Source organism: Sturnus vulgaris, chromosome 1 (genome assembly GCF_052056855.1).
Source record: "Sturnus vulgaris isolate bStuVul1 chromosome 1, bStuVul1.hap1, whole genome shotgun sequence".
NCBI classification, from domain to species: Eukaryota; Metazoa; Chordata; class Aves; order Passeriformes; family Sturnidae; genus Sturnus; species Sturnus vulgaris.
In genome coordinates, this window is record NC_142243.1 from 10541992 (window position 1) to 10556638 (window position 14647).

Here is a 14647-nt window from a genome sequence, read left to right on the forward strand (position 1 = left end):
CCACTTTAAAATAAAAGAGAAAACAAACCACTTTGTCTTTACTCAGATAAATGAAGTGCTAATAACCTTCCCCAGAATTGTCAGGTCTGTGAGAATGATACCATTCTGGCCTTTTTAGACCTGTTGTTTAGTTGTTTAGTTACTTAAAACTTCAAGCCTTGCAATCCTATTTTGAAAATGAGATATCTTTGAGAATTGAATTGTTTCTCTTAGAAGAGTCATGCTTCATTTTTGTAAAAGCACAGGGAATATTATACAGACATCTATATAATGTTTGCTTTGGAACTGGGACCAAAATTCTTGATCATAAACACTGAGTTCAGTAAGAAGTGCTTTTATATTTAGCTATTAAATTCAAAGCTCCTTATGTAGAAGATTGTTTTCATAGTCCCATGTGCTTGCAAATGCTCATCCCAGCATGCAGTCTTGCAGGGCCAAGCTGAGGGTCAGTGGAGGGCTAAGACCACTAAGCACCTTTAAAGTTGTCACTAAAAGCAGACCAGCAGCTTTCCCTTTACCTTTCCCTCACTTGCCCTATTTCCAGAGAGCTACAGCAGAATTTCAATGCATTTTTATTTTACAAACTTTTGCTTGGTGTACCCAGTATCTGAACATTTAAGCTGAAAAGAGTAAGTTAAGCTGGAAAGGATTTTGTTATCTTTTGAGTGTCTTTGGAGGAGCAAGAAGGATTGAGCTAACCTGGGGTTGGCATTCTGTTTTCCTGGCAATACTTCTGAATGTTTTCATTTAAAAATGATAAATCTAAGGATTAGAGAACCTTATGTGGTCAAAGAAACTTAACCATGTTTGAAAGTGATAAATGATAAAGCAAAACCAATATGAGATCAAAGAAGCTAGAAAACTCTTTAAAGTTTTGAGGAAAAGCACCCAAAAGTGGAGGGTTATTTTAAGACAGTTTCACAACATATTCCAGCTGTAATTGGAATAAAATGTGATGGGAAAAAATATCAGATTTGTTTGTTGGCAGCAGAATACTAAAGTGCAGGATATTCACTCACCTGGAGATTTTATATGACTTGAATTCCTTATGCTGTTGTGTGCTAGGGAGTCTCCCAATGTGTGTGGAAAATACGGAGATTGAATAGAGAATTTTAAACTTTTAAGCATTGCTTCAAAAGTGTTGCAGCATTATAGAGATAAGTGAAAGCCTTAAATATTTTTCTGAGCTTCTTTGTGTAAAGAACTAGTGAGAAGTGCAGGCATTTGTAAATTTAAAGGAGTTTGGGCTGGTAGGGACAGGTTTGGGGGTAAGAACATGCCAGCTGTATTGTGCAGCAGCTTGACTGCATGAGTGAGTTTTCTTCCCAAATAAGGTGCCTGAGACTCAGCAGTTGTGGCCTTCAGGTGTGTTTTAACTTTTTGACTTTTTGTTCATAAAGTCCAGAAGATTAGTCGAAGACCTCTTGATTCTTTCTGTAATCATCTCCCTGGTGGCTTAGCTGCACTCTAATAATGTGTTAGGAAACTTGGTATCATGAATAAAGTGGGCCTTCATCCTAATTAAAACTTAATTTGGTGTCAATTTAAATTAAGAGGCTTGCATAAACTGGTCCATTGTGACCTGGCTTGTGCTAATCTTAATCAGCAGCTTGGATAGGACATGAATTCAAATTTCTGCAGAACAACTAAAGTGACAGTAACAACTGACAACTTAAATTAAAATTACTAAATTCTAAGAAATTGATGTGCATGACCCAAGTTACAAGATAGGTCATTAAATCAAATCTGTAGAAACAGAATTGAGAAGCCTTCCCTAATGATTATAAGGAGAGACAAAAATGCTTTGTTAGTACATTATGTGGGCAGAAAATATCTGGCTTTGAGTTAGGAATTCACAAAATTACAATGAAAATTGTAGTACAAAAGCTTTTAATTGGTTAATATGAAATAAAGGTAAAATATTTTAAAATAATCATAGAATCATCATGAAAATTGTCTGTTTGAGCCCAGTAGATCAATCATATGCTGTTATCGGCAGCTGTAAAATACAAAGATAATAAAATTCTAAAATAAAATCCTTTATAAAAAAGCTTCTGGAAATAATATGTTGCACTTTCAATTGCTAGAAATATTCTCATGAGTCTTTCTCTGACTGCCCTTGTGCATTTCTAGGCATAGTAGGTAAAATTTGAAGAACTGTTTGCTTGTGCATCTTACTACTACTTGCCATTTTTTATCTGACTCAGACTTTTCCTGCTTGTAAAACAGGGCTAGAAATCACAATTAGAGATTGTTGGATTGCTGTAGCTATTGGTAGTGGAGCTTTGCTGGAGACTCTGTGTATGGATTGCAGCATGTTCGTGTGTGTACAGAATAGCTTTAGCTACATCTCAGGTGTTTGGGACCTCCTCAGTATCTGTACAGTGAATGAAAATGTCTGGGATAGTTCTACCGAAATTTTTGGGTGGAAAGAAGAGCTTGGTTACTAATCTCAAATCACTGAAGAAGATTTGTACTCTATGCTACTGATTCAATTGGGGTTGTGTGATAAACCTGGTGGACATTAGTGCAGAGCTTCAAAAGTGAATTCAGGTTTCAAGACTGGGCCTGTTTAGCTCGTGTCAGAATCAGTGGAATGTGAAAGATGTCTCCAGAGTGAGTCTCTACTGTTGGGCTGCTTCTCTTAGCACTTGGGTCAGTCAGGCCCTGTTCACTTTGTGTCATAGCTTCTTGTAAGAATATTTTTTAATTCAAAAATAACTGCTTGGAATTTAAAAATTTCAGATTACTCTGCTGGAAAAAAAAAAGGCAAACTACATATGCTAAAGGAAGTGCAGGAACAGAAAATGCTAGTTTAATAAAGAAGTTTAGAGTTTGACATCTTTGTCTTTACTCCTGATTGTTTAGCACTGTGACATCTGCAGTTTTCACTGTGGGAGACAATGTTGTGTCTGGTAGTGATGACCGTACAGTAAAAGTCTGGGATTTGAAAAACATGAGGTCTCCTATTGCAACAATCCGCACAGATTCTGCAATCAACAGGTAAGGAGATCTCTGAGTTACTGCTTTGCTTAATTCATGCTTTCTTAATTAATTCTTAATTTCTTTCACACGTGGGAATGGTTTAAAGCTGTGCCACAGGGGTTTAGACTGGACATTTCTTTCCTGAGATGATGGTCAAATCCTGGAACAGGCTTCCTAGAGAGGTGGTTGATATACCAAGCCTTCCAGTATTTAAGAGGTGTTTGGACAATACCCTTAATAACGTGCTTTTAGCTTTGGTCAGGCCTGAATTGGTCAGGTAGTTGGACTGGATGATTGTTAAAGGTATCTTTCAACTGAAATAGTCTATTCTATTAATTCATGGAATATACATTTATTTTTTGTCCCTGAAATTAAACTTGAGATTTATAGGAATTGGAAAAAGGTCTGAAATGGTTTTATAAAAATGCAGGTGTGATGAACATTAATTTTTAGTAAGTACATTGCTTTTAAGAAATTTTCTATAAATAAATGCAGATGTTAAGGCTATTTGAGGATCTAGTACAATAGAAAATACCTTAATGGTTCAACATTTTTTTTGTCTTTCCATTTGTAAATTCTAGCCAGGAAAAATTCAGCTGCATCCCCTTCCCACGAGCTTAAATTTGTGCTGCCAGTTTCTATTTGCCAGGCTCGTTGTTTCCTACCCGGGCTCCTTTTGTCCCTTTCCCTGCAGGATTAACGTGTGCGTTGGCCAGAGGATCATCGCCCTTCCCCACGACAACCGGCAGGTTCGATTGTTCGACATGTCAGGGGTGCGGCTGGCCCGGCTCCCGCGCAGCAACAGACAGGTACAGAGCTGCGCCTCCAGCCCTGCTCTCCTTCCTCCCGCAGGCTTCAGAGTGCCATTTGGTCTCTCTGCCTTAAGTGCTCAACTGCACTGGTCTGAATAAATACGCTGTTAGTTATTAAAAATAACCAACGTGCCAATAATAGGAAATATTTTAAACTTTTTTGTTGGAGTTGGAAATGGTGTTTCAAGGGATTTTCATCATGATTTTTCCCCTTTACTAAGGTGAAATGCATATCTGCATTCTCTGTGAAATGGAAAAAGTGTGTAAGAGCATTTTAGATGTGTTTTAATGTCTTGATGTGAATTGTGTCAGAAAAATGGCTCACTATGAGGTTTAATAGTGATTTTTCTCATGGTGATTTTTTTTCTTTTTTTTTTTTTTTTTTTAATTACACAATGTCTAATTGGTTTATATATTCCAAGCTGGATGGGGCTCTAAGTAACCTGGCGTAGTGGAAAGTGCCCCTGCCCTTGGCAGGAAGGGTTGGAACCAGATGATCTTTAAGGTCCCTTCCAACCCAAACCATTCTGTGATTCTATGACATAGAAACACAGAGGGAAAAAGTGAGGGTTCTGTGAGCTCACCTTGTATGATTTGGTGATAATTTTAATTTTTTTCATCTGTGCTTATTCACATAAATTCTTGATACATACCACCATGTAATAAAACATCCTTGCTGCAGCCATCAAGTTTTGTGCACTTATGGCACTATTTGGCATGGCAAGCATCAGTAATGGAGCAAATCAGACTAAGTGAAATTAATTGGATTATGTCACATAAATAGGCCTTTTTTGGGGTTGATTCAGCAGTTCTTGACAGAATTTCCAGAGTTCTAAGACTTACTTAATCTCTTTTAGATTTTTTTGTAATTTAGGTGGGTTTTTTAATTTATTGTAGTCCTGAGGGTTTTTTGTGTGTGTGTGTATGTCTTTTTTTTTTTTTCCTTAATAGTTCCATTCGGGATGACACTACAGAAATTATTATTTTATTTTTTTAACCTGAATGTTGGTCAGAACCCTGTTTTGGACATTTTGGTTACTACTGAACTATTTTCATCAGAATGACACCCTTCCTGCTGCAGTATTATCCCTCCTGAATTCTGAACAATATGGACACTTAATCTTGCAAGATTATTACAAAGTAATTGCCAGCAAGTAGTTCCTTATTTTAAGACTACTTTTATAAATAAATATGCTAAAATCAAAGTTTGATTTGCTTTTGTAAAGAAAATGTAACTAGATAGCAAACAGACCTTGGAAAACTCGAAAGTCTTGATGCACCTTTTTGTATGCATCTGTCCTTAGGGATGCAGTGCTGGTGCTAAGGAGTCCCATCATTATAAGACTTTTACCGTGCAGATGCAGGTGACAATGACCCTGAGGATTCTCAAGGGCCGTTTGCAAAGAATAGGCTGAGGACTGGCAGGGTTGCACTTTGAGTTGCAGTGAGCTGTTGCCCCAGCAGCTCCCAAATGCTGTACTGTGTCAGTAACGGTGCTGTCTCCACGCCGTGCAGGGGCACAGGAGGATGGTTTGCTGCTGCGCCTGGTGCGAGGACCACCCCACCTGCAACCTCTTCACCTGTGGCTTTGACCGCCAGGCCATCGGCTGGAACATCAACATCCCTGCTTTGCTGCAAGAGAAGTGAAATGCTGAGGGAGCTTCTGCGTTTGTGTCGCCGTGGGGACTTCTACACCTGGGCAGACTTTTCTGAGCACTGGTCTGCTGTCGCTGTAAAAGCTCTTCCGTGAGGGGAGACTTGAGCAAATGTTGTTCTTGTTACCACATTGTGCACAGTTTGCATGGGTTGTACAGAGAAATGTGATTTTTTAAAAATTAGTCTCGTGTATGAACTTTTATATTTTGGCATCCACTGGTCAATATGTTCACTGTTGTGTAGAGCACATAAATGTTCATAAGTTATTTAGCATTTAATAGTTACACAGTAGGGCATTACATTTGTGACATAAATGTGAAACTTATGTAATTACTGTAGAGAGTGTATACAGTCTGTTACAGTTTTCCATGACTCTACATATCTGCCTTGTGTTAAAAGGAATCTGCAGGGCTAAAACTTTGAGATGAAGTGTGAATTTCACTAGTTATATGATTGTAAACATTTTCCTGTTTGCATCTGATTTGAATACTTTTTTTAGTGCTGCCGTATAGTGCGACTTCGACTCCATTTTTACTCTGGTTACTAGAGAAATAGTAGATTTGAGAAGGAAAATGCAAGCAACTTGTAGTGAGTATAGACTGCTAGGTTTATTTGTAATCTTTTTTGTACTTATTATTTTGAAAAAAGAAAAAGATCCATTCTGCCCTTCTTATATAAAGTGATTCTGAAACCTCATCACATTTCATATTAGCAAAAATCCAGAATATTATGATTCTAATCACTGAAATCTAGTCAAGCAAATTCTGAAGCACTTTAGTTTATAGCTATTGTTATAAACCATTTATGAAAGTTTGACTTTACCAGTGAATGTGAGCTAACCTTTGTAAGAAGGATTAATTCCTTTTGGTGATCTGCCCAGAAAGGAAATAGTTTATTTGAGGGTTGATGAATTTGTTTATGTACCTACAGTGAGCATAGTTTTAATTGTGTTCACTTCCCATACTTTTGTTTTGAGCCAGCAATACAAAGTAAATGAGTACTACCTCAGAAATGAATGTTGGTCAAGATGCATCGAATCTCTCTGTAGCCTAGAAAAAAGCACTTTTGGTCTCTGGCTAAAGTACCATCTCTGACAGGAGAGGAAAGACAATCATACTACATGTGATCCTTAAGGTAGTTAACACATAAAGCTAATGGAGCAATACACCAAGCCAACATCATCTGTCACCGTTCTGTTCTCAGCCATGACAGGGGCGCTGCAGGTCCTGTCCTGTTCCAAAAGGGGGTAATTAACATAGCTCTCCCTTCTTTCTCCCAAATGATCTTGCTCTGGTTTTGCTCCTCACTGTGTTTTGCTGTTTTTGCTCTTGCAGTGGGGTGTTACTCTGCAGCTGCTGCTATCAGTAAATGTAGGTGGCAGCTGGTGTCTTGGAAAGAATGGAAAGGTTGCTTCAGACAGACACTTGTTTTTTGGCTAAAGGGAGATGCTGCCCCTGACTGTCAAACATATCACAGTATAAGATGAAGTGTGGGGGTGAGGAAGGGTGCACTCTGACAGTGGGAATCATGGTGGGTTGGCAGAAGTATTAGGAACTTTTTATCTCATCATCAGGATTCTGTGCAACTACAGCTGTGCTCATGTCCTCTACATCACTGTTTATCATAACATTAAGACGTGCTAGTTGGTTCTCCTGTTAACTAACATTTGTGTGGCATGGGAGTACAGTGGGATGGGATCATGAATGCATCAGTGAGGAATGGAAGGAAAACAGGGGGCCTGAACATAGTTTTGGACTGTAAAGTTAAGGAGAATCAAAATATTTAATGGAGAATATATGTAGTGTCTTTCTAGTACACGTCATCAGAGTAATTTGATCCCTTGTTTTTTTCTGTTGTGGAGTTTGGGATTTTTTCTTGAGATACAGGATGGACAACTGTGCTGAAGTAATCTTAAATACTAAAACTGGTGAGGTTGCAGAAAACAGCTGCAGAGTTTTAAGTGTTCTGGTGGTAAGAGTTAAATGATGGTGACAATGTTTATTTTTTTTCCAACGTTTTTTTTCCTCCTGGGTTTTTTACTCTGCGTTAAAGCCATTTGATGTTGGGTTACTGGTTTTATTCCTTAAGAAAATAAGACTCACTTTGTTTTAGTTGGTAACAGAGAGAACTTTACAAAGGTTTATGCTGTTTATAAAAAAAGAGAAAAATGTCTGGCCAGTACAAGCAGTTTCTCCAGCATGGCCTGCATGTAGGATCTGGAGCAATGGCTCTCCTTTATTACCTGAGGCAAAGGAGAGGGTCACTGGTTTTGGTCCTGCTAAACTAAAGTGTCTAAGCTTCTCTCATACATATGTAATACAGAACCACTGGACTCTATGCAGTTTAATCATCATTGCTGCAAACTTTTTATATCAACAGAGGGACCATCCTCTGGCACCAGGAATGGATGGTTTCATTTTGAAAAGAATCAACCAAACAAGGTGCTAGAGCCACGTTCTTATGAGCAGGCTAATACTTACATCAGCTAAACACTGAACTATCACTTAGTTTAGTTTTCTATACTGTACTGAAGGGTAAGCCAAACTACCATCCCCCTTGAAGCAAAACATATGAGTAGGGGTAGTGAATAATACTACATTGATTAAATATGTGGAAAACATTTCACGGCTCTAAATGTTCTAAAAAGTGTATTTTTCAGCACTGAACAATGTCCAGCATTTCATTAAATGGAGGAGAGTTGCAGTTACACTTTCAGTATTGTGCAGAATTTCACAGAAAACTCATCACCAGGCAAAACCAAGCTTCTGTGTCTTTCTCTTAAGCAATGCACATCAATTTTCACAAAGTTTGTGTATACTTTACAATCAGAAAGTTCTAGAATGAAACATCTTATTTGCTGCCTAAATCTGTGAAAACTACCTTTTGGGGAAAAGAATTTATAAGTTATGTGGAACCACTTTTTATTATTCTGCTAATTTGTTTTTAGATGTAAAATGTTTTTCTTCATTACAATTCAAAATGCATTAAAACATTCAACAATTTTTTTTTGCAATTTGCTGTTCTTCTGTGTTGCATTAAGGTTGCTGTTGATGTCAATATTTCAGGTTTTTGTAGTCAAAGGATCTTCCTATTCACTTTCCACTCCTTTCTACTCAAAAACTTTGTTTCTAAGGCATTGATGAGCCGAGTTTGGAAGAGAAGGTCAAGTCTGTTTATTACAGTAGATCTTCTGTAGCACTTAATGGTCACACTGCCAGTAAAGTATCTGGACTGAAAGGGTGTTCAGGACTGCATTTGTACTGTCTACTCCTATTCTGTATGGAAAAAAAAATTGTAATTGCATCTTATTATGCTGATTATGCAAAAGTTTCCATGTGTGACTTTTCACCCCACTTTACAAATTGATATTTTAAAATGAAATCTAAACAAGTTTTTTACATTTAGAGTACAACGAAAGTATTGCAAAATTACTCTGATGAGGAAACCCTGCCCTCAGTTTTTCTGTAGGTTAAAGGTTGGTTGCTTGTTGCACCCATGTTCAAACCAAAGCTGAGTAGTGTTGGAATAAAACCAAAGCACTTGTTGTTGAAAGCTTTGGGTTTCAGAAGCCAAGGCAGAGCCCTGGCTGGTACCTGAGTGTGGGATGTTGCTTTATGTGCACCTTATTCTCCTTCCATGTGCTTTAGGATCCCTCACTGACACATTTGGAATTAATCAGAGTTGCTGGTGATATGACCAAAGATAAGAGACCGGAGTTCCAAAGTAGCACAACTGATATAAGGGCTGGGTTGAGGTAGAATGCCAAACCCTGGGCTTCAGTTGATTTTAGCTGAGGGCTTCCAAATCAGACCTTACTGCCAACTGACTTAATAATACTAGAATTGTTTCAAACCCATGAGTAAATATCATGTACAACTAGTATTTTCAGGAGTATGTCTGTGTTTAAACCTGAAGGTGAGCTGCAGAAGAGCCACTCTGTCATGCACCATGGTTTGCTCTTTAGACCGGCATAGAAATTTTATTTAATGCTCTGTTGAGACCTGAGTATATCACTGAAAAATTACCCAGCCTTGTGATATTTTATTTTTAAGGAGTGTTGTTACCTTTTCTAATTCCCACAGGTCAGAGTTTTCTGAACATAAGTAATTTGCAGGAGCTTACAGAGGAAATCCTGTTTAATTCAGACTGTAAATCCTGGTCAAAACATACCATTAACTGGGAGAGGTGTTATACTGGAGCAGTGTGGGATTTTGTAGCTGTGCTCTCCAAGTGAGAATGTTCAGTACTATCATGAGGGGCTGTTTCTCAGAGGTGTAGGGTTGAGGCTGGGGAGTGTTTTCAGCATGGAACCCAAGTTCCTGAATTGGCAGCTTGGATACCTCGTACAGGTTTGGGGAGTTTTTGGAATGGTTCAGCATGCCATGTAGAAGTTAGAATTCAAGCATTCAGACTTACTCTAGGAAAATAGAAATGTTGCAGTGTCAGTGGTGGCATGTAAAATAGAAGACAGTTAATGTAGGAAAAAATACCCTTCTGCCTCTGCCTTGAATTGTTTTGAAAATGGAAGCTTCAGCCTGGCTGGTGACTGCTGTTCAGTGGAATGACACCACTACATGTTAAATGTGTTGCTTGACTCTACTTGAAGCTTCATTTCCATTTGTTGGAAACTGTACAGTTCTGCCTCCTTCCACCAAAACTTGTCATACTTAGCATTTGTTTAACATTAATTTTCCTTTTCCACTTGTGTTTGTGATCTTTCTCTTCCCCCTAGGGCAGAACAAATCTAGTTATGTCTTTATTTCAAAGCCCTGTACCAATGGATCAAGACCATCCAGCAGTCCTGTGCTGGGAGGAGAGAACTGACTGATCTCAATGTGCACTTTTTCATGTAAATGATTCTTTTTAATTGTTCAGGTGAAGATTTTTAATAATGGAAGTTGCCTGAAGGCTGTATGCATTAATGGTCTGGGCTTAGTGAAGGCTGGATCAAGTCTGTGCACCTTAACTGATGACTGTGAGGTTGTAGGTGACTTAAGGCTTTGGAAAGGAGCATACAGTGATTTCAAGAGTTGCAGAAAGGTTATGGAGAAATGCTTTTCCCTTAGTTTGGAGCTTATGTGTTGTATGCAAGAGTGGTGACCCAGCATTTGAGAAGGAATTAAGATCATTTAAGAAACAGAGGCACATCTGTGGTGAAAGCGTTTGGACTGCAGATGAGGAACACAGAGGAAGAATAATGAAGGGGAATGAGAAACTGGAATAAAATTGGGACAGTTGAAGGAGGCAAGCAGAAAGAAAATGCAAAGTGGTTCAGAGGAGTGCATGTCCAAAAGATGGTCAGTTGGGGATAAACTGCTGGGAAGTCAGTGTCTAGTGAATGCCCCTGACGTAGTGAGGAGAAAGGAAAGCAGAGATGGTAGCAGGGCAGGACCAGCCTGCAAAGGGGAAAACAGCAGGACTGAGCTCAGTGGGAAGCATAGATATTGGAATGTGCTTATGGCTAGAGCCTAGAATGGAAACAACTGGAAGTTAAGATTCTTTTGCATTTTTTACATCAGTCTTCTTGGTTTCTTTCTTCTTGGTTTTCTTGGTCCTTGATTTTGGGGGAAAAGCTTATTGCATATATAGAGACAAATTTATATATATTGAATTTTCCATTTCAAGTGTTGCAATGGTGCAGACATCACTCAACAGCTGATGCATTCCTAGGATTACAAATTACAAGGATTTATAATCTTAGCAGAGAGTGCAGATGTTACATACAAACTCCAGGTATGCCAGCAGGAGATGTGATTAATTAGGGGTCACTCCTGGACTGGAAATTTCCTGAGTGAACAGTTGATTTGAAAGGAGATGATGTTTTGTACAATCCATTTGAGAATATTTTGCCAGTCCAGAAAGAATCAGAGTGGTTTTGGTTGGAAGGGACCTTTAAAGGCCACCTGGTCCAACCACCTAGCAATGAGCAGGGACATCTCTAACTAGACCAGCTTGCTCACAGCCCTGTCCAACCTGACCTTGAATCTTTCCAGAGATGGGGCACCCAACACTTCCCTGGGCATCCTGTGCCGGTGGTAAAACATCAGCACAGGTGAAGTTTTATAAAAAGCTTCTTCCTTATATCTAGTCTAAGTTGACCCTCTTTTAATTAAGTTGACCCCTTGCCCTATCACAACATACTCTTCTAAAAATTTTGTCTCCAACTTTCTTAGAGGCCCCATTCAAGCACTGGAAGGTTCAGTATTTTAGGCCTGAACAGTCTGAATTGATTAAGGAATCTCTCACTAAACCAAAATAGAAGCATCCAAACATATAGATTGCATCAGGGAGAGACTACTGTATTTTCAGTAGTGCTTTAGTTCTGGGAAAGGCAGAACTGGCCTTTCCTTCAAATTCCTTGTTGATCTGTCAAAATTTGACAGTCTTGTTCACAAATCCCAGTAAAAATATGTATAGATTTTGTCTTCAGTGATCAAAATTCTGACTCCAATTGGCTCCAATGATTTTGGTCAAAGTATAAATCTTAAATACATAAGATCAGTCTTATACAAAGGTGGCATTTTGACAGAAAGGAGAACAAATAACTGGCTGACTTCATCCACTTAATGTCATACATTTATGTGGGTTTAGCATTTAATACTTGTAATGAATCTTCCTCCTTAACGTGCTTAATTTGGATAAAGGCAGAAATCTCAATTTTGTTAGTTTTTTTTAAACCTTATCTAAATCTTTGCTATGTCACTGAGATCAGCCTCGTACAAACACAAAACCGAACCTCAGTATTTTGTGGAACAGTGTATGTCCTCTGAGGTTGTGATGTCTGAGCATATAGAAAGGTGAGTAATCCTAATGATAAGAAGGAGTAAAATCTGACACACCACACAACAAACACCACTGAAATCAGGTTGATGGTATGACAAAAACTTGAAGTACAGGATTAAGTGTTAGAAGGGGAGAAACGTGAAGGAAAGGCAAAACTTTTCAGCGGCACTTTAAAGGGCGTAGTGATGATATCATTATTAATTAGGATTGTTTTTCAGCGTGGATAATTGCAGGACATGTTGTTTTGGCCTCTGGTGTTTTATGAAGCTTGTGAAAACTGTCTCTGCCAGAAGGCTGTCAGAATGTTGGATGCTGTCGTTGAGTGGTGCCACCTTCAAAGGTGCTGAGCTCCCATCAGCGTTCTGCGCAGTCTGGCGGGTGGTTGCCAGCTCGGAAAATCAGATTCATGAGACTAAATATGGATCTAGAAACTTCATTTTCGGTGCCTGTTTTTGAAAATGATACTCTAATTTTGTATATATTTTATATTGCTGCTGAATTAATGAGCTGAAAAGTTCTTGGCCACAGATGCATGGTTTACTGAAATATAAGGAAAGCAGAGAGATCATTTTCCCTCCCAAATTATATAAGGCTACTTAGAGTTTACTGTTGGGAAACTGAAGCTACATTGCATCAGTTCCAGATATAACTACTTACTGCTCGGTGAATAAACACTTTCTTTCAGATGCTCATTTTTCATATTGCAAAAATCTTACCAGTGCAGACATCATAGCATGAGCTTTCCATAGGAAAGAGAAAGATTAGCTGATTACAAATGTGTATATTTACCTATGTATCTAGATATAGATATATAAAAATACCAGACATTTCTGCCATTACCAGCAAAACTGAGGAAGTCAAACCTGACTATATGTGTATGGCTCTGACCATCCAGACTGATGCTGTGTTTCTGTGAAAACATGATATTTTTTTAGATCTCTCCTGTGCTTACTTGACACTACTGGATGCCCATCTGCAGATGAGCTACAAGAGGGGTCTTTGATGTCCAGAAACAAGTGTAAAACCAGAAGGTAACAGAGGTAACATCTGTCTCCAAATGGTTTCTGGCCAGAAAATACAATTTCCTTGAAATAAACAAGTGCATAGCATTTACTTACTTTGGTGCAGGCACAGGAGCCTGACCTTGACCTTGCATCTCAAATGACATTGAATGAAACTTGCTTGTAACTTTTTTTGTGCCAGCAACAGATGGAGCTACCTTTAAGACCCTGACTTTTTCTTGTTTTTTTCCTTGCTCAACTACAGCATCTTCCTTATGTCCATGCAGGTGTATGTTTGCAGTGGTATTTTTAATGATTTGATTTATTTTGTCAAACTAGTGTTTTGCTTTTGGAAAACATTCTGGCAAGGTCTTAAAAGAAGCAGGTATCAACAGATCAGCTGTGAACAGTGAATTGAAGGAAAGTTCAACAACCAGAGCCCATTAGAGCCATATCCCTGTGGAGATTAGCTGTGATACACATAAAGCCAGCAGTCACAAGAAAAATACAAGTATCAGCAGGCAAGACCGTCCAAAATCCTGAAGTTTTGCTCTGCTGGAAAGAGAGACAGGCAGGTAGAGCTGCTTCTGGAGAATAAAGCAGTAAGGGAGCTCTGGGCAAAACTCTGCAAGCACAGCATCCCCAGGGCTGCTCCTGCTCCACAGATGAAGCTGTTAGACAGCAAGTGGGTGCTCACAGGCACACACAGATATTGGAGGCTTCTCCTTCACATTTTTAAGGCTTCTCAGGACTTTGCAAGTTCCCTCTTTCCCATTCCACCTCTTCACACCAGCTCTTTGCACTGTGCCAGGCTGTGTGGGTACAATGGGGACAGAAGAAGATGGAGATGAATAACAGGGGATTTGCGAAGAGTATTGCCAGGATGAAGCATTGGACAGAAATGTTTGCATGGGAAGATATTGAATGTCTGGTCAGGGTGAGCCTCCAAAAACTGAGAGAGGTGGGAGGAAGCAGCTGCAAAGTGCCTTTGCAGTAAAAACAAGAATATTTTGAGGTTATGCAGCCTTAACAAAAAAAAAAAATAAAAGAAACAACACTTGATTTTGCAAAACTCTTAAAGAGATGTTTGATATGGTCAGAGGAGAATGTAATTTTCATCTTTATCAACTGGGAGACTAAAGGAAAGGAGTTTGCAGGGGGGTGGGGGTGTGACCAGAATCATCATTTTAGTTTGGCTGAAGAGGGAAAGGTTGTGATTCACTGATGGTGTAAAATAACATAAATAAAAAATGTTCAGAACTAAACTCTGAAATAAACACAACGTCCAAGAGAAGGGCAGAAATTAGGGAGAAGCAACTCTGCTCTACTTCAGTATCAGGTGAGTGTTGGGAGAGATTGGGCAAATAGGAGTTGAGGTAGCAGTAAAAGGTCTGGAGAGAGTCAGCTCTG

At 38.9% G+C, this 14647-nt stretch overlaps 1 protein-coding gene across 3 annotated transcripts in view; it reads left to right on the forward strand.

The window, feature by feature from the left end:
* Positions 1-8466, forward strand: part of WDR37 (WD repeat domain 37) — a 43678-nt gene extending 35212 nt beyond the window's left edge. For all 3 annotated transcript variants that reach the window (XM_088159333.1, XM_014872262.2, XM_014872261.2), the window contains 3 exons: positions 2869-3003; positions 3680-3794; positions 5313-8466. In XM_088159333.1, coding sequence (XP_088015459.1) covers positions 2869-3003; positions 3680-3794; positions 5313-5444 — 382 coding nt within the window. In that variant the 3' untranslated portion in view covers positions 5445-8466. The remainder of the gene's footprint in view (positions 1-2868; positions 3004-3679; positions 3795-5312) is intronic.
* Positions 8467-14647: the final 6181 nt, after the last annotated feature.